The 19,478-nt window shown below is 41.1% G+C and overlaps 1 protein-coding gene across 1 annotated transcript in view; it reads right to left on the bottom strand.

Annotated features, from left to right (window-relative positions):
* Positions 1-3,919: 3,919 nt before the first annotated feature.
* Positions 3,920-19,478, bottom strand: part of COCH (cochlin) — a 36,014-nt gene continuing 20,455 nt past the window's right edge. The window contains exons 5-12 of the mRNA XM_065593257.1: positions 18,543-18,676; positions 17,109-17,171; positions 14,696-14,740; positions 14,463-14,610; positions 11,669-11,772; positions 9,291-9,517; positions 7,631-8,147; positions 3,920-5,995 (exon numbers count right to left, since the gene is read on the bottom strand). Of these exons, the coding sequence (XP_065449329.1) occupies positions 5,820-5,995; positions 7,631-8,147; positions 9,291-9,517; positions 11,669-11,772; positions 14,463-14,610; positions 14,696-14,740; positions 17,109-17,171; positions 18,543-18,676 (1,414 nt within the window). The 3' untranslated portion in view covers positions 3,920-5,819. The remainder of the gene's footprint in view (positions 5,996-7,630; positions 8,148-9,290; positions 9,518-11,668; positions 11,773-14,462; positions 14,611-14,695; positions 14,741-17,108; positions 17,172-18,542; positions 18,677-19,478) is intronic.

Raw genomic sequence — 19,478 nt, 5'->3', positions numbered from 1 at the left:
TCATGGATGGATGGATATAAACTGTTCAGGAAGGACAGGCAGGGCAGAAAAGGTGGGGGAGTTGCGCTGTATGTAAGAGAGGAGTAGGACTGCTCAAAGCTCCGGTATGAAACTGCAGAAAAACCTAAGAGTCTCTGGATAAAGTTGAGAAGTGTGAGCAACAAGGGTGATGTGGTGGTGGGAGTCTGCTATAGACCACCAGACCAGGGGGATGAGGTGGACGAGGCTTTTTTTCTGGCAACTAGCAGAAGTTGCTAGATCGCAGGCCCTGGTTCTCATGGGAGACTTTAATCACCCTGATATCTGCTGGGAGAGTAATACTGCGGTGCACAGACAATCCAGGAAGTTTTTGGAAAGTGTAGGGGACAATTTCCTGGTGCAAGTGCTGGAGGAACCAACTAGGGGCAGAGCTTTTCTTGACCTGCTGCTCACAAACAGGGAAGAATTAGTAGGGGAAGCAAAAGTGGATGGGAACCTGGGGGGCAGTGACCATGAGTTCAGGATCCTGACACAAGGAAGAAAGGAGAGCAGCAGAATACAGACCCTGGACTTCAGAAAAGCAGACTTTGACTCCCTCAGGGAACAGATGGGCAGGATCCCCCGGAGAATAACATGAAGGGCAAAGGGGTCCAGGAGAGCTGGCTGTATTTTAAAGAATCCTTATTGTGGTTGCAGGAACAAACTATCCCGATGTGTAGAAAGAATAGTAAATATTGCAGGTGACCAGCTTGGCTAAACAGTGAAATCCTTGCTATCTTAAAAGAAGCTTACAAGAAGTGGAAGAGTGGACAAATGACCAGGGAGGAGTATAAAAATATTGCTCAGGCATGCAGGAGTGAAATCAGGAAGGCCAAATCACACTTGGAGTTGCAGCTAGCAAGGGATGTTAAGAGTAACAAGAAGGGTTTCTTCAGGTATGTTAGCAACAAGAAGAAAGTCAAGGAAAGTGTGGGCCCCTTACTGAATGAGGGAGGCAACTTAGTGACCAAGGATGTGGAAAAAGCTAATGTACTCAATGATTTTTTTGCCTCTGTCTTCATGAACAAGGTCAGCTCCCAGACTGCTGCACTGGGCAGCACAGTATGGGGAGAAGGTGAGCAGCCCTCTGTGGAGAAAGAAGTGGTTCGGGACTATTTAGAAAAACTGGGCGTGCACAAGTCCATGGGGCAGCATGCGCTGCATCCGAGGGTTCTAAAGGAGTTGGCGGATGAGATTGCAGAGCCATTAGCCATTATTTTTGAAAACTCATGGCGATCGGGGGAGGTCCCGGATGACTGGAAAAAGGCTAATGTAGTGCCCATCTTTAAAAAAGGGAAGAAGGAGGATCCGGGGAACTACAGGCCAGTCAGCCTCACCTCAGTCCCTGGAAAAATCATGGAGCAGGTCCTCAAGGAATCAATTATGAAACACTTAGAGGAGAGGAAAGTGATCAGGAACAGTCAGCATGGATTCACCAAGGGGAAGTCGTGCCTGACTAATGTAATTGCCTTCTATGATGAGATAACTGGGTCTGTGGATGAGGGGAAAGCAGTGGATGTGTTATTCCTTGACTTTAGCAAAGCTTTTGATACGGTCTCCCACAGTATTCTTGCCGCCAAGTTAAAGAAGTAGGGGCTGGATGAATGGACTGTAACGTGGATAGAAAGCTGGCTAGATCGTCGGGCTCAACGGGTAGTGATCAATGGCTCTGTGTCTAGTTGGCAGCTGGTTTCAAGAGGAGTGCCCCAAGGGTCGGTCCTGGGGCCGGTTTTGTTTAATATCTTTATTAATGATCTGGAGGATGGTATGGACTGCACTCTCAGCAAGTTTGCAGATGACACTAAACTAGGAGACGTGGTAGATACACTAGAGGGTAGGGATCGGATACAGAGGGACCTAGACAAATTAGAGGATTGGGACAAAAAAAACCTGATGAGGTTCAACAAGGACAAAGAATCCCATGCACTGCTACAGACTAGGGACCGAATGGCTAGGTAGCAGTTCTGCAGAAAAGGACCTAGGGGTCACAGTGGACGAGAAGCTGGATATGAGTCAACAGTGTGCTCTTGTTGCCGAGAAGGCTAACGGCACTTTGGGCTCTATAAGTAGGGGCATTGCCAGCAGATCAAGAAACGTGATCGTTCCCCTTTATTCGACATTGGTGAGGCCTCATCTGGAGTACTGTGTCCAGTTTTGGGCCCCACACTACAAGAAGGATGTGGAAAAATTGGAAAGAGTCCAGTGGAGGGCAACAAAAATGATTAGGGGTCTGGAGCACATGACTTATGAGGAGAGGCTGAGGGAACTGGGATTGTTTAGTCTCCAGAAGAGAAGAATGAGGGGGGATTTGATAGCTCCTTTCAACTACCTGAGGGGGGGTTCCAAAGAGGATGGAGCTCGGCTGTTCTCAGTGGTGGCAGATGACAGAACAAGGAACAATGGTCTCAAATTGCAGTGGGGGAGGTCCAGGTTGGATATTAGGAAACACTAGGAGGGCGATGAAGCACTGGAATGCGTTACCTAGGGAGGTGGTGGAGTCTCCTTCCTTGGAGGTTTTTAAGGCCCAGTTTGACAAAGCCCTGGCTAGGATGATTTAGTTGGGAATTGGTCCTGCTTTGAGCAGGGGGTTGGACTAGATGACCTCCTGGGGTCCCTTCCAACCCTGATATTCTATGATTCTGTGATTCAGCAGCAAGGCATTCCTTGGGAAATATCCCTCTCTCTTACACCCTCTGACTCTGCCACCTCAACCAAGCTTCACAATCATCATTGCTGTGAACAGTATTAAATTGTTTGTTTAAAATGTATACTGTGTGTATATCTATATAATATATAGTTTTTTGTCTGGTGAAAAAAATTCCCCTGGAACCTAACCTCCCCCCCCCCCCCCATTTACATTATTTCTTATGAGGAAATTGGATTCGCTTAACATCGTTTCACTTAAAGTTGCATTTTTCAGGAACATATAACTACAGCATTAAGCGAGGAGTTACTGTACTATTCTGCCTCCCCAGTGTCCACAGTTAAAGTACTGTGCCTTCTCTGTGTGTCTGCTATTGCTGCAACATGCTCTTCTTATGACAGCATTTTGTACACAGAAAGAGCACCCTTTCTCCCTAACATCTCCCTTTTGACCTCACACCTGGTCAAGCAGTAATTCTGCCCACATTTTGCGCCTACAGCATATAGTAGTTGTGCTCACAACTTTTCCCCTACATGTAAATTTTAGTGGTGTGGGGTTAAGAATTTTTGTGCACAGTAGTTCCTCAGTTTACAGTGATTGGGTTGTACTAAGAGTGCAATCTGTCCTCATTGGCTGCATCAACACTTAAAAGTTTAGCAATTCTCCCACTGCTGGCTAGCACCAGTGCAATTCCGCTGGTGCTAAGAGCACCAGTGTAGAAAGGCTACAAGCATTTCTTGTTTTGACTTGTTCAGTGCAAGTGTAGACAACAGTGATAAACACACTCCCAGTAGGAGCACTAGTATAGACAATTGCTAGTATTTGTGGAATTGCACAAGCATTAGAATAATGGTGAGATAACAGCTAAGTTCTTTTTCTAGGGTGGAGAAGGTCATATGCACAACTGGCCACATTTTGTACCTTTTTAGACATCAACAATGAAATATTTCATTATTTTAAAGATCCAAACTTGACCTGTTTGTGTTCAAAGGCTGTATCTGTGAAAAGCTCTGTGGTTGTCCCTTCAACAACAATAAACAGAAAAAAATTGTGCGCCACAGAACTTGTGAATTCACTAACTGGTGAGTGTGTTTGTATTCAGTTGTTTACATTTACCATCAGATTTAGCATGGAACATTGTTATTTTGGTATTAGTAGACTCAACAATCATGGACAGATGTATAACTAGTATCCTTTCCTTTCATTTTGGGGTTTTTTAATGCAATTCAATAATTAAAAACAATACTGATACTTGCATTCTTTATTATGTTTGCTTTATTGATGTATTCAGAATGTATTATGGGGGTTCAACGTGGAATGGTTTTTGCATTACTGAATATTAAAATAGCTAGCTGCAATCTCAGTCTAAAAGTTTACTTGCTGTAGGTGTATTTTCATATCAAAAGAGAAAGCTAAAATGTTTATAGTTTGCACAATGCTGATATTTTACTTTGAATACCTGGATGATTTATACAGGAATACCTGAATACTGTATATCTATAAACATATACAAAATTAAGAATAACAATTAATAGAAAAATACAAGGCATCCTTGCCATTCATGTTTACTGTAATATATAGCCAGTCATAAGTTATTAAAAATATACACTACAAAAAGCCTGATAAATATGACCCTTTCTGTACCATTTGTAACTGCTTAGTATTTTACAACCAACAGCACAAAATGAGAAAAATGAAAGAAACCCCAGATTGATAGTTGAACAGGAAAGTGCTGTGGTTGGTAACAAAAGCTTATAAAACAGGTTATAAAAAAATATTTGGGTCAGAATGTATTGTCCACTTCAGATGCTTGATATATAATAATTCATTGTAAGGTATTTAATTTTAATCACATACATATATGGGTGCTAATATGGACAAAATCAAATGGAAGAGAGATTTTTCAAAAGCTGTTTTTCATATTTTAAAAACAATATGAGGGTTTAAATCTGTTTTAATGGCTTCATAAACAATTGTTCCACCTGCTGGCTATGGTATACTCTATCTTTCTTTCTTCCTACTTACCTCCCCTCCACCTGTTTGAGTAACTCACTATAGACAAGTTAAGGTTGGTGATATGAGCTCATTTTGGATGTCAGTCTGCATGCCCTCAATTCCAACTGAAGGCTCTAATCTAGTCTCTATGGCCCTACCTGGAACTTTGACTTTTTACAAGTGTAAATGACTAGACAATGTAAAACACTACTAAATAAGTATGGTAGCATTTTACTCCCACATGTAAATGACTACCCAATGTGCAAGGCAGTGGAAAAAATCAGACCCATTGAATTTACTGGGAATTTTGCCATTGACTTTAATAGGAATAGGAAGACCGTTTAGCCCAAGGCCCAGATGGTCAAAGCTATTTAGGCATCTATCTCCCATTGAAATTGATGGGAATTAGGTGTCTAAATACCTTTTGAGGATCTAGGCCTAAACACTTGATAGGATTGCTCCTTGGGAGCTGGCGAAAGTGGCCAGGTATTCTTTTGAAAACAGATCTACTAGCCAAATTAGAGTGTCATTTGCTGTAGAAGGCTCTCATCCAATAGAACAAGACTCTTTTGCTTTATTCTGACACACATCCTCTTACAAACCACCCATTGTAATAATAGCTGAAGTAGCTGTTGCACAAATGGAACACTGAAAACATTTCTGTGAAAACTACGTGTTCCCAATCTTGTCTTTTCATCACAATAGTGAGAGCGCCTTCTGGAATAAATCAAGAAACTTAAACTGTATATTTTGAATACAAGGTGTTAGATAGCTAAAAGTATATTAATTTTCATGTGTAAGGAGACATTCAGCAAATGACAGCTCCTACATTTGTGGGCTAAGTTACCTTGTATTTTTTGTATATACATACAGCTGATATCTGGTACCTTAAGTGTAATGTATGCTTAACTTTAAATATAAATTGAGGGCTGTTAATAAACATTTAAAATAGCTTTTGGCAAAATCCTGCAGTCCCTAATCAAGCAAAACTTGCAATGTCGTCACTGGAAGCTTTTATTTGAGTTTAGAAAGCAGAGTGCGATTCTTTGTATCTTATCCTAAGACTTTGACTGTGTATTAAAAGAATGGGAAATTTGCACTGTAGAGAGACCTTCCCAGCTTTCTTGATTAAGTTTCCACAAAGTGACCAACAGCCTTTCCTTTACTGTTTAGAGTTCAAGAAATCTCTACAAATGCCTCTAACAACATCAGGAACAATCTGCTCCAGTCCTGTGAACTCTCTTGTGAAGAAATTGTGCGACTCTCTTGGTTCAGAGGCCATGTCTTTCAGATCATCCAGTGGTGCCCAGGCAACACCAATAGAGAAGACTGTAATACCTATAGTGTTGTTAAAAAAAAAAAAAAAAAGACCACATGTAAGCTCAAGAAGTTTGTAGATAGAAGGAAAATAGCTCTCCAGATTTACATTTACTGAATTAATTTGAACCACAAAAAAAAAAAAAAAAAAAGCAATATATGCAGCTGGCCAAAGACAATGGGACTCTTACCACTAGACTTCAGCAGGAGCAACATTGGGTCCTAAATATTTGGAACCAGAGGAGGTTTTCTGCTTTCACTTAAACAAGTTTACAGTAAGAAGCATGGGGCAACTTATAAGGCTAGCATTTTAGATACTTTATAATACTGCCTATGAAAGAAGTAGTGATGTCATTAAACTTTGATAGGACACACGGAATGGAAGTCTGATCTATTGTGTAGTAGATACCAATTTCATAACTGAAAGATTTTCTGAACAATAGGACTGAATCATTGTGCTCAGTCAGTTCTCTCAAGTGACAGTAGTTCAGGGAGGCTTTTTAGCCAAACCACCTTCCCCCCCAGTAGATGATGATGGTAGAAGTCAAGTTTAATACCATACTGGCTGTGCCTCAAGCTTGAGCTGATAGGATTTTTTTTCTTTCAGATTTTCAATTTGTAATAACCTGCTTTTACTTACACATGTAAATTTACAACATTTATACTGCACATAATGAGACAGGAAAATAGCTAAAGAGCAATGACTAGAAAAAGACCAAGACGTTGCGTCTGTAGTTTTGGTGAGTAGAGGGCAAGAAATTTTCCAGTCTGAAAACAGGATATTTGGTTCATAAACTGTAATGTCAACTGATTCAGATAATTTTCTTTAAAAGTATCATATACAATTATTTAAAATGAGTGGGGTTGTTTGGTGTTTAGAGCAGAGGACAGGGAATGGAGAAATCTAGTTTCTATTTCTAGCTCTGTGACCTGTAGAAAACCATTTAACCTCAGCTAGCATCTTTGTAAAATGGAGTTAATATGTTATGCTGAAAAGTGCTAGTAATTGCTAGTAAAAGACAGACAGTGGGTGTGCCATGCATTCTTTCAGATTCAATCAAGCTCCTTCATGTATTGAAAACAGCTGCAGACAGTGGAGGTGATGGCCCAAGGCAATAGGTTGTGTGGCCGACCAGAGCTAATGCAGATAGCTAAACAGGAGTTTATCTGGTTACAAGCACAGTGGTAGGATATTGTTTGTAGACTGTGGGTGCTGGAAGCAGAAAGCCTGGAAAGGAGGTGAGTGTATGACCCGGAGAGGAAGCAGAGGACAGAGCTTCTTGGGCACAGAACTTGCTGGAGTGGCAGAGTTGCGGGTTTCTGAGTAAGGAAGTTGCCTGCTGCTGTTTGTTGCTACTATGATCAGGGAAACAAGCCTTTGTGTGCCTATTTTATAAATAAACACGATTGTACAAGAAAGCACCCAACTCATGTCACTGATTTCTCACCCTAGCAACCAACCTTGCAAGGTCCTGAATTGTGGCAAACTGTTTGGGCCAAAGGGGCAACAACACTTTACTAGCTCACTGGGGTAAAATGAGATTTAATTAATGTCTACAAAGTTCTTTGAGTCCTTCCCCCCGCCCCAGTGAAAGACACTACAGGCGTGTGAAATATTGACCTCCAGTTTCTTTTGTTGTGTCTCAATCATTTTACCTGCTTTGTGTGCCGCAGCAGCAGGACCTCTAACATCATCGTAAGACTGACCATCAGTCAAAACAACAAGGAAATTTTTGTTGGGTCCATCTCTCACAGGTCCAAACAGGTTTCTGGTTGTGAAAGAAATGGCATCACCAGTAGCGGTACCACCACTCATGTAACGAATGCCCCGCACAGCAGAGAGAACCTTGTCCTTTGTGGTATAGTCGGTGAAGCTGAACTCCATACGCTGATCATAGGTGAACTGCACGGCTGCAATTTTGGAACCGATATCTGAGATCTCAAAGGCTTTGGCAACATTACTGATGAATTCAAGCACGAGGCGGAAGTTGCTGTCTCCAACACTGCTAGAGCCATCTATCAGAAAAGCTATATTGACAGAGTTGTAGCAAGTTTTGCTACACAGCATCTGCTCATGAGAACACAATTTTTGGACAAGAGGTTTTACGTATTTGGTAGTACCAAACCAGGTGGGTATATGGTAAGAGAAGAAGCCATTGTTTCGGCAGACGGCCTGTTAAAAAAACAAAACATGCATACAAAGATTTCTGTTGAATGTACTATTAAAGATGTATGTAAATCATTTTAATTTAATAGTTTGATAGGAATCTAGGGTCTTATTTCCCCCCAGCCCCCTCCCTCCCCGAAATGCTGACCACCTGGAACTCCAGTTGATGTTAATGTTTACAAGGAGTAATGGTCTCAAGTTGCAGTGGGGGAGGTTTAGGTTGGATATTAGGAAAAACTTTTTCACTAGGTGGGTGGTGAAGCACTGGAATGGGTTACCTAGGGAGGTGGTGGAATCTCCTTCCTTAGAGGTTTTTAAGGTCAGGCTTGACAAAGCCCTGGCTGGGATGATTTAGTTGGGGATTGGTCCTGCTTTGAGCAGGGGGTTGGACTAGATGACCTCTTGAGGTCCCTTCCAACCCTGATATTCTATGATTCTAATGGGAGCTGTAGATGCTGATCCTCTCTAAGAATTAGCAGTACTCCTAAAAAGATGGATAAAAGCTGGAAGTTCTAATTATACATTTTAAATCTTGAACCAAAGAGACAAAGGGCATACAAGTATATAAAGAATGGAGGATTTTAGATTTTGCTTCAAAGTATAATTACCTAATTTTCTGTGATGGCTTCTAATTTTGCAAATACAATTTTGTATATACGGTTAATTGTAGATACAAACATGTAGTCAGATGTCTGCATGAAATCACAAATCAGGTAAGTATCTAGTTACTATTATTTATGCTAGTGAGCAAGGATGGGCATAAAATTGTGGGAGGCAAAACCGTGCCCACTAAATGAGTAGAAAACCTGGCTCTAAATAACTTCATTTTTAAATGGCCTTTTCAACATTTATGGAGGAGTCTCCTATAATTTAATGGTTTAAAACCAAGAGGGCTATACAAAAATTACAGCAAAAACCTTTAGAATATAATAGTGATATTATTCCTACAGAGTGCTTAAACCATCCTTTAGAATTTTATATCTGGGATATAATTCACTTATTGTACAAAATGGTTGACAAACTCTTTTAAAAACTCTTACATATGTATGACTTTTTCATTTGGAGTTCAGGCTGGAGGAAACTTCGTCATTTGAAATGTGTAATACCCATGAGTGAAGAGTAAATTACATTGAGGATATTCTCTCATACCTTGTCAACAAAACCAACATCTTGAACCATTCCCTGTTCCTCAGTTGTGGGTCTTGCTACAGACACAATGAATACATTAATGCCAAATTCTCTGGCCACTATTCCAGCTTCTTCTATATCATCTGAGGGCCAGCCATCTATGAAAACTACGACGATCTTAGGAATCCCTCTGCGTACTCCATTTTCCAGAGAGAAGAATCTCTGAGCTGTGTGTTTCAAGGCTTTTCCTAGTTTTGAACAGGAAAAGGAGAATCTGAAGAAGCTATTTCACAACTGGGAAATTGGGTTTCTGTACCAGTTGAGTAGTACTGGATGTAATCCTTTCTAAAGCAGGTAAAGATTGTTCATACTGAGGAGAAGACCAGATACTGGGAATGCCACCTCTCCTCAGAGAAATTTAAAAACATCTGGTGGAAAGATTTAATAGATCTGTAGGATACGTAATTTTAGTTAATCAGACAGAACTTTCCAGGCTGTACTGCCAGGATTATAAATTAAAGGATTTTTAAACATTTTGAATTGTTTCTTTCACACTAACTTGATAGGGAGAGTAACACACAAACATGAGTACTATGACCTTCAAAACAATAAACCAACCTAGAAACATCCCTATTCTAGCTCCAGGATAATTTCCATTACACTGGTTGGAGGTAGGGTTGCCAACTTTGTACTATTTAAAAAACGGACACTCCAGCGGGAGTGCTGGAACCTCCCCTTCCCCCGAGGGCCTGTCCCTGCCTTTCTCCCCTAGTCCTCACTGCTGCCCCAAACTCTTCCCCCACTGCCCCTCTCCTGTCCTGCCTCTTTCCCCTGAAGCCCTTCCCCCCCGTTAGTTCCTCTTTTCCCCTTCTGTCTGTCACTCACTGCTTTTCCCCTTTCCTCTGCTCTCTGTGTAGGTCGGGAGGGACTCGCCTGCAGAACTAGGGCTGGGAGCTGCAGCTGCCCGATGCCGGTAGGAGGTGGCCCTGGTTGAGTAGGGGCTGACATGGGTGATGACTTGGTGCCTCTCCCACCTGCAATAACCGGACTTTGGGTGTCCAGTCAGTAGATCTGACTGGACACCATCAGGTCCCCTTTTTTATTGGACTTTCTGGTCGTAAACTGGAGACCTGGCCACCCTCGTTGGAGGACTTAGATTTTCCTAAAATGTAGAATTTTCAAAAGGACCTTGGAAGACTGAGACACAAATTCCTCTCAGTTGGAGTGTAAATCTGGAGTTAGTCCACTGATATATATGATGTTACTGTGGATTTATCCCGGTGTAATAAAATTTTCTCTTGGGAACTCCAGATAACACAGACCTTTATACGTAGGTCTAGTCAGCCCTATGGAAATAAATACTCCAAGGAAGCTCACTTGAAGTGGAAGGGTGAAACTGAGGCAGTTGTGGAAGTAAAGTTTAACTCTTACTGGAACGGTTCCGACCCCGCATTCCCCCCCCTCACAAAAAATGTTCTGTGACTAGAGCCCTGCGCGGATATAAATTTATACCTACAGATGCAGATATCTGTGGATAGAAATCAGTATCTGCTGAACCGCAGGGCTCTCCCAGGAACTAAAGTGGTGAAAGGAGCAGAATGTGTGGCTGCCACTCCTGAGAGCCCACATCAGCAGCTCCTCTGGCATGGCTGTACCGCCCCCAGCCCTGTACTCTGGCAGGGCTGTACAGAACCCAAACAGGAGAAGCAGTTGAGTAGAAGGGCTGGGGGCAGTACAGCCATTCCAGAGGAGCTGCCGGTGAGGGGCGCTGGCTCCTGGGAGCAATGGCCCCATGTTCTGCTCCTTTCACTGCTGCGGTTCCTAGGAGAGCCCTGTGGTTCAGCAGATACCAATTTATTTTTGCAGATATCTGCATCTGTGGGTATAAATTTGTATCCACGCAAGGCTCTACAATTCATTCTTGAAAATGTCTTTCTTGTATGTTGTACTGGGATAAATATCTTAATGGTATAGCATACCTGACTGTACTGGCTTACTAGCACCACTGAACTGAGGGCACTGTTCCACTTTGCTTCATGACTTATTGTGTATATATTTGAGATATTCTACTTCTTCCTCTCATATTCCATTTCCCTTCAGAAACATTTACTTTTTTTTTAATATGCTCTGATTACCCCAGACAGTCTGCAAGTCGTTCTACTATAAATGATGCATATTTGTTTCAGGAAACAAAGCTGTTCCCTGTAAACAAATCCGTGACTCTTTAAACAGTGGAAATTACTATCACATTTGTATTGTGGTGCAATGTTATGTGGAACTTCATCTTCTAAAAACTGAATTTAGGACAGGCCAACATTTTAATACAAAACAAAGTGACAACAATAACATTCTTTGGTACAATTAGTTCTTATCCTGTCTCTGATCAGATCTGTACTCACCCGTATTGGAGTTGCCTCCTCTGAAGCCAATTTCCTTTATGGCAAACAAAACATCTTTTGCTGCAGTAAAGTTTTTCAGATAAAATTCAGTTTTTGGATGCTCACTATGTGAAAAATAAAACAAGCAGTTAAAAAGCAGACATATATGACCAATTTTAAAATTGAAATGAAATGCCTTTTACCCTGCTTAAGGGCAGAATCCAGGATTCTGAGTTTTGTCAGCAATAGTTGATGATAATTCTTAAAACAGAGTAGGGACCTTTACTCTTTGCAGTGTCTGTGATTATCTCAAAGACCGCAGAAGGAATCAAATTCAGAACAGAGGTCTTGGCAGGTAAGGAGGGAATGATTTTTGTTAATTTTAAAATGTATTCATTTGCTGTTTTTTGTATACTGTTATAGGGACAAATTTTGCTCTCAGTTATACCTCTTGTAAATGGAACAACTTTTGAGTCACATTGGAGTAAGTCAGAAATGAATTTGGCCAATTTTTCTATTGTTGAATTTGGATCTTAAACATTTGCTAAATATATTTTATTTTTTTTAATTTTCTTTTAAATGAAAATAGTTTGAGTAATGTAATTCGTATGGATTTTAGATGTACTAGCTAATTACTCTTTATTTAAAAAAAGGAAAATTTTAGCTGCAATGAATTTCACCCTCCGACTCCTAATTTAGGGCAAACAAAACACTAAATTAAAAACTAGTTGTCATGTGAACTGTAAGAAGTACATTTGGTCTCACTTGCAGTTGAAAAGGACAATTGTTATGAAGTCAAGGTCCTGATGCAGCATCAGATGGACCCCTCTGCCTATGCAGAGTCGGATCTGCACAAGTGGATCCCAGTGCATGACGAGGACCAAACACTGCTTTTTTTTGTTAGTTTTTTGTTTTAAGAGATGAGGATCATTGGAGGGCAATTGCCATGATCCATTCCAATTAACGGCTTGATTCTTCAAGGTACGCAGCTCCAGCTGACTAGCACCCAAGACAGCCATATTTGCCCACTAGATAATTACTCCACTTTTTGGGACTGATTCTCCTCTCATCCTATCTTCAGTATTCCGTCCACTCATTACATAAGACTTTCTCCAAGCCTTTCGGTTCAAATAGTTGTTTTGGCTATTTATAAATTTCCTGACAAATCCCATGGTTTGGAAAGACAATTATTACAAATAAATGAAGCCAAACAATAATAATTCTCCAGGAAGCAAAGTCTTCTTTGCTAATGTGGCCAGCAAGTAATGTTGCAACAATTTTCTTTTAAACTGAACTGGAAAAGCTGACATGGTAGTTGATGATCATCTTGATAAAATTAAATTCAATTTTCCCCCCAGAAATTTTTGGATCCTTTTGTTCAGTATCTATTTTAATAATGTTTAGTATCTTTTTTTGCACAACATTCACACAATATCTGTGATTGTTTCTTGTTACCTATAATTTAATACAGGCTTCTTGATGAAAGATGTGGGAGAGACCTCACTTTTTAATCCACCAGATATTTCCATTTTTAGAAGAAACTTCCTTTAGATCAGAAGCAATTGCCAAAGTGGCTGGGCTCTGGAAAATAGTCATGTCACAAAACCAGCTGCCCAGGACTTAAATCAAGCTAATCCGCAAACAAAATTGTGGGGGGTGTTTTTAAAGAAAAAAAAAAAAAACAGCAGTAGGCTATTGGGCTGGCTGCTTTAGTGCCTGACAGTTTTATGCTATAAGCCATAATACAACCCAATGTTGTCTTTTTTTTTTTTCTTTTTTCAATTTTCATTAACACGTTTGGAAGTATCCGTTGCGATAAGCTGATCAAGGATACTCCATTTTTGTGTGGTATTAAAAATTACTGACCATAATATCAAAAATAGCCAAATTTTAGAACCCCCACTCTGCTGAGCTCTTCCTCATCTTTTTTATTTATTTATTTATTTATTATTATTATTATTATTTTTTTTATTAAGATGAGATACATGACTGTGAATTGTGCTGGCAGCCCTGGAGGCCCAAGTCCTCTCTCCACAGATCAAGGACAGGGCAGGCAGCAAGACAACCTTCTCTCATCCTTCCACATCAACTCACCTCAAAACTAACATAAAGGAACGCTTGCTGGAGATGAGAGGATGGTTTGTTTTCTATGCCCAGGCACTCATTGTGGTTGTCAATTAGTCCCAGTTGTGTTTTTGTGTACTGGACACCAGTCCAATCAGAACTGGACTGAAACCACAAACACACTTAATATAGATGAAACAACTACCATGAAGTGGTTCAAACTGGCATTCACTATGTACCATTATTGGGGTTGGGTATGAACTAGGGACTTGGAAAAGAAAGGCTCTATGTCCCACTATCATTGTCCTAGCCCAAGTAGTACCCAACCAGCAAGTTTGTGGAACTTGCTGATAGTATGCATAGACCTGCCTGGTAGCATGGTGCTGGCTCTACTCCTTGTTTTCCGCTGCTAACTCATATAAAAAAAAGCGTAATACTTTCTTAATATTGCTCCTGTTGTCATGGGGATACTACTGGATCATCAGTAGAAAGGGAGGTGTCTGTAAGACTTGCTGTCTCTTAACAATGTAGTTCACACTAGGAAAATCTTTAGCAACCCCTGTCCTAAACAATCCAGTCCCCCGTAATACATTGATTTTAGTTGGATGTCTCAACTACAACCGTTCCTAAGCAGAATGTTATAACTTATACTACTCAAGTAGTGGTCTGTTGAATAGGATATTTTTATATGCTTCAGCTTTCTCATTTTAATAACTCAATTTCTAGAGTTTTCTTATAATGGTGTAGATACCTGGCTTGCACAACTCCCACATGTGGTCCTTCAGTTCCAATTCTCAGCATCACAGCTACTTTCCCAACAAAGTTCTTCTGCAAATTAAATCTACGCTGGCCAATATTGTAGCTTCCATCAATCAGAAAAGCAATATCCGCTTTACAGTCTGTGAACACCCAAGATAATTAGATTAATTGAAAGTCAAATAAACAGGAATTTGCTTTGCATGAGTTAGCTATGTGAATTCCTACCTTTGTTCCCAACCGTTTTCTCAAGAAGTTTCTTAAGTCGTTTACCTAAAATGTAGGAAACAGCAGGATTATGTAGGGAACAACAGGCTCAATAGCATAAACTGAAGCTAGAAGAGGCAAGACATTAAAGGCTAGGTTCGAACCTTGCCATCTGTCGTGTGTAAGAGGTGGGACATACGTGTGCCTTCCTAGGGGCATTCGGAAAATTGTGATTCCAGCCCTGCTTTTCCCCTCATCCTTTTTTCATGGTGTGTCTCAACTCCCCTTTATGCACTTGGCCAGCTACTTGGCTAGGGGTTGAGGTGGACAGGGGGAAGCAGAGTCAGGGCTACTCCCAGTGGAGAGTGGCAAGTGAATAACCCACTCTCCTCCCCACAACCAGACTCATAGTCTCTCTTGCACAACTAAATACTGTGACACTCTAGCTCTGAAGGAGTTTAGGAGAAAGGTCTTAACGCAGAGTAATATGTAGGACAGATTCTGCCAGAGTCAACAACTGCAACTGTGAAGATATTCTAAAAAAGAAAGCTAAGCTCTCAGAAGAAACTTTGCATGGCATGAATGTTAGACAGGTTGGTAGTTCAGTGGCATTCCATCCACCAAATGTTAATATGGGGCCAATTGTAGCTTTGCAATTGCCCCATATATGGGACAGTACGTACCTGTACTGCCCCAGGAGCAAAACAGGACTCAAATTCAGTTATGTGCTTCCTAGTTTTCCCTGCCTTCAGGAAAGATATACCTTGCATAGGATCTATACCAGGTGCAGCACGCTTTCCCCAGCATGCTGGTGCAATTACACTAGTTAGTATGTCTGGGGGGCGGGGAAGAGGAGCCAAGACTCTGTCCATTCCCCCATCTCTTCTTGCCAACTGATGCAGGAAGGGTGTAGTGCCCCTGCAGTGGCTGCTTCTCCTTTTGTGCTTCCACCCACAGCACAGGTAGCTGGAGCATTGGAGTAAGGTGTACCTTATACTGTCTTACCCTCCTGTATGGTCCTGAAGGACCAGCTACAATCTGGCCCTCTGTTATTAACATGTCGCTCACCATGACAGAGAAAAATATTGTTACTGCTTCATCTCTGAAAAAAACAATTTAAAGCAAGGTCCTTTGTCTTTGCCACTCTGTGAATATAAGACTCAAGTTATGATAACATGAAGTAACAATATTTAGTTGTAGCACAACAGAAAATTGATCCTGCTGCTTCCATGACCCAGAGAGGAAGAAGTGAAGAGAGAGGAGTTGCTGTAGGAGCCAAGAGGGATTCATGGTTGCTAGAAACTCAGCTTGGTAAAGAGTTTACTTTGATTTTCACCAAACCCTTTATGTATGTGTGCTGCTAACAATTATCATGAGGGGCATGATGGACTGGGGATTAGATGTCTTCAAAGCAAGGATTGATTCTTTGACCAGTGAAAATCCTGACAAGGAATTACACCCTTTAGCTACACCCAAAAGCACATTCACACAAGACTGCCCATCCTTTTTCTGGCTCTGTCCGTTACCAATGTATCAACTCCAACTCCAATATTGTGCCAGAATTTTTCCTTACTTTCCTGACTTTGACCAAAATCATGGCTGCAGCTGTAAGTTCTTTAAAGTGCAGTAGCTGAACTACAAACATATGTCTGAGTGTAAAATTTGGTGGGGAAATGCAGGCACTTAATTTTTGTTATTCATCTTTGTTTTTCAGAAATACACAGGCTCAAATACTGGTGAAGTTATGGCAGCCTTAAACCTGTGGTAATGAGCATCAGTGGCTCCCCCTGACAGGCAAACACGGAAGAATGAAAACCATTTCTATAGCTTTGTCAACTGACATCTGAGCAGTTATGGGATCATATTGACTTTGAATACAATGTGTAATAAGAATGACTTGGTATTGACTTATTTCCTTTTCAATGTTTCTACATCTGAGCTGATCATGACTGACTACAACTGCATGAATGACAAGAATTCTCCAGTCTATCCTTGACAGTGCACCCATCACCATGATCTGAGGATCTAAACTTCACCGATACACTGAGTCAGACAGACAACTCTCTCTCAAATTCCCTCTCTAAAAAGGAATGCATTTGCCTCATTTTCATCTCCACCACTTGATGGAAATGAAAAAGCCCCTGAGCACACAACAGGTTTCCTTCTTGAGTTATCTTTGTGACTCCAGTGTGTTCACTCAAGTTTCTGCCAGTTTACATCAGCATAACTGAGATTGCAATCAGCCCCATAGATTACAAATGTTACCTGATATTGCCTGTTAAGTATATTGGGTAAAAAGTGTAACTTTATTCAAAAGATGAGTTGATCCTATGAGTCTTGCCCTATCAGGCAGCCATTCACACATGAGGGTACATTTTGCTTATAGTGTGGAAGGCTTCCCTTGGGAAGATCATCTATTAGAAATGTTTCAAACCTGTGGAGGGGCGTGCTGTTGATAGTGGTCGTCCAGCTGCTTCAAGTGCTCCACTCTTGGTCCCTGTGTAATATTGAAAAGATGAATTCATTGCATCTCACTGCAGTCAAATTATATTGCAGGTGTTTAAAAAGTAATCAAATCTGAAAAATGTACAGTTGATAAATAATTAGACCACATCTAGTTTACAAGGGGCCTGTGAGCTAAGGCTGACCGCTATGGCTCCCACTGAAGCCATCTGGATTTGATGTCACTCAGCACCACTCAGAATCAAGGCCTTAATTTGTAGTGGCCACCTTATGGGAATTACTAGTGTCTCATAGACTTGGCAGGTAGAATTTATGTAAACAGTTTAGAAGCACTACAGAAATTTTTAATTCTCCTGTAAAATAATAGTCCAGAAACTACAGAAGCTTTCTTCTGTCGATGTATAGTTCTGAAACCAAAGCCGCAATGCACGGCCACAGTTTTGCTAAGGGGCACCCTCAGATATATTCCATCTGATCCAGTGATACCTCTGACCCTGCTTGCCAAAAATCACTTTTATAATATTCCTTGTCCCAATGCTCTTTAGAGAATGAAAGCCCTAACCAGGCATGATATAGATAGACACATAGCGGAGTCTCTCCTTACAGGTAGTTTTACTGTATATACTGAAATCCTCACAAGAAACAAGTTTCACAGAAGACCAGGTTTTATCTGTCTGCATGATGGGAGGTAAAGGAGGAAAAAACTGGACTGGCTATTCTTTAAGATTAAGGTAGATCAACAAATGCCAGTTAACTGATAGTACAGACAAAATTCTCTTTAAGGATATGTGAACCTACAGTGTAGAGGTTCAAAGAAGACACTTAAGCACATTATACCTAACTAAGGTCCTGATCCTGTGAGGTACTGAACTCCTATGAGAGTTGAGCACTGGACAAGACAGGGCCCTAAATGAAAAAACATACAATGTGGTGTTATTGACCTACATGATCCCCTATCTTTATTCATTTTCTCACAAAATGAGGACAGGAATTTTCCTGGAGGCCTTTGGCAAGGTTGCTTTTTGTGCCATTTTCCTAGGATGAAGGCTATAGCATTCGGTACCCTCAGAACAGTAACAGACTGGTCAATGGGTACTGGTGCCCAGATCCTCAATGGGAGTTGAATTCAGTGGGAGTTAGATGCCTACATACCTTTGAGGATCTGGATCTGAGTAACTCAAGTCTGCTTTATGTATCGGTCAGCAGCAATCATTGACTGAATAGTCCAAATTGGAATAGTATGGTAAGGGGATTATAAGAAAATGGAGGATAAAACAATGAGAAAAGAAGAAAGTTGGTCATTGTTTCTACAGCATGTTGTATAGCCACAGGCCACTGAAAGGACTGGACAAATTTGTTAACATTGCAAATATGTCACCAAATAATAAATACTTGATCCACCTACCAGCCACCGAGAAAGATGAAGCCCATCTAGTGAGCACCTGAGACTGAATCCCATTGGCATATACGGCAGAGTAGTTCTCTTTTCCTGGCAGGGTTTGTACCCTCACAGTTCCTCCCGCATTGGTGATCACCCCTCTGGGATAAAAGAGGACGGTCTTACCACAATGTCAGCTAAATACTTTACAAGTATACAGTAACATTTTTAAAGAGGCATTAAAAAAACCCTGGAAAGGACAAGGTCTTAATTTTTTAAATTATTTTACTGTTACCAACTGCCACTATTATAACCAACTAAGCTAAGTAAAACTATGAAAAAAAACGACAGCTGAGGTAAGCAAGGTTGGACACTGCTGAGACTCCGTCTCAGGCGGAGGTGTTTGAGAAGGAACCGAGGATGGTTCACCCACGCAGCTCTATATAGCCATGGTGCAAAGCACAAGGCAGAGTAGAGCACGTGCAGGCCGACTGGACGCTGCTACCTAAAAATCTCAGATCGAAGGTGCCTGGGGCACATGCACACCTGAAATGGAGCACCCATAGGGACATGACTCGAAGAAGAACCAAAGGCTCTGATCAAAAGAGGTAAATTAGAAAACTATAAGGGGATGGGGTGAAGGTGAGCTCCCAGAATTTCTACTGAACCTGTTCCAGCACAGTGCTGTATGCTTAAACTGGGAACCGTGGAATGGTTTAAAAGACTTCTGGTTAGGAATCATGAGGTGTTCTCCCGGGCCAACAAAGGTATTGGTTATACTGCACTGTTCTAGCTCTAGAGTGATGGGAGGAGAAACCAACCAATTAAATAGCTACCTCACTGGTTGCCAGTAGGAAAAAGGAAAGAGGCACTACAGGACATTGAGGAAATATACCAGGAAGACATTATTGAGCCTTGGACTATGGGTTCACCCATAGTTCTGGTTCAGAAAAAGGAAGGTGG

This window comes from Chrysemys picta, chromosome 4 (genome assembly GCF_011386835.1).
Source record: "Chrysemys picta bellii isolate R12L10 chromosome 4, ASM1138683v2, whole genome shotgun sequence".
Classification (NCBI taxonomy): Eukaryota; Metazoa; Chordata; order Testudines; family Emydidae; genus Chrysemys; species Chrysemys picta.
The sequence above is the reverse complement of the archived record's forward strand: the minus strand, read 5'-3'. Positions and strand labels throughout refer to the sequence as shown.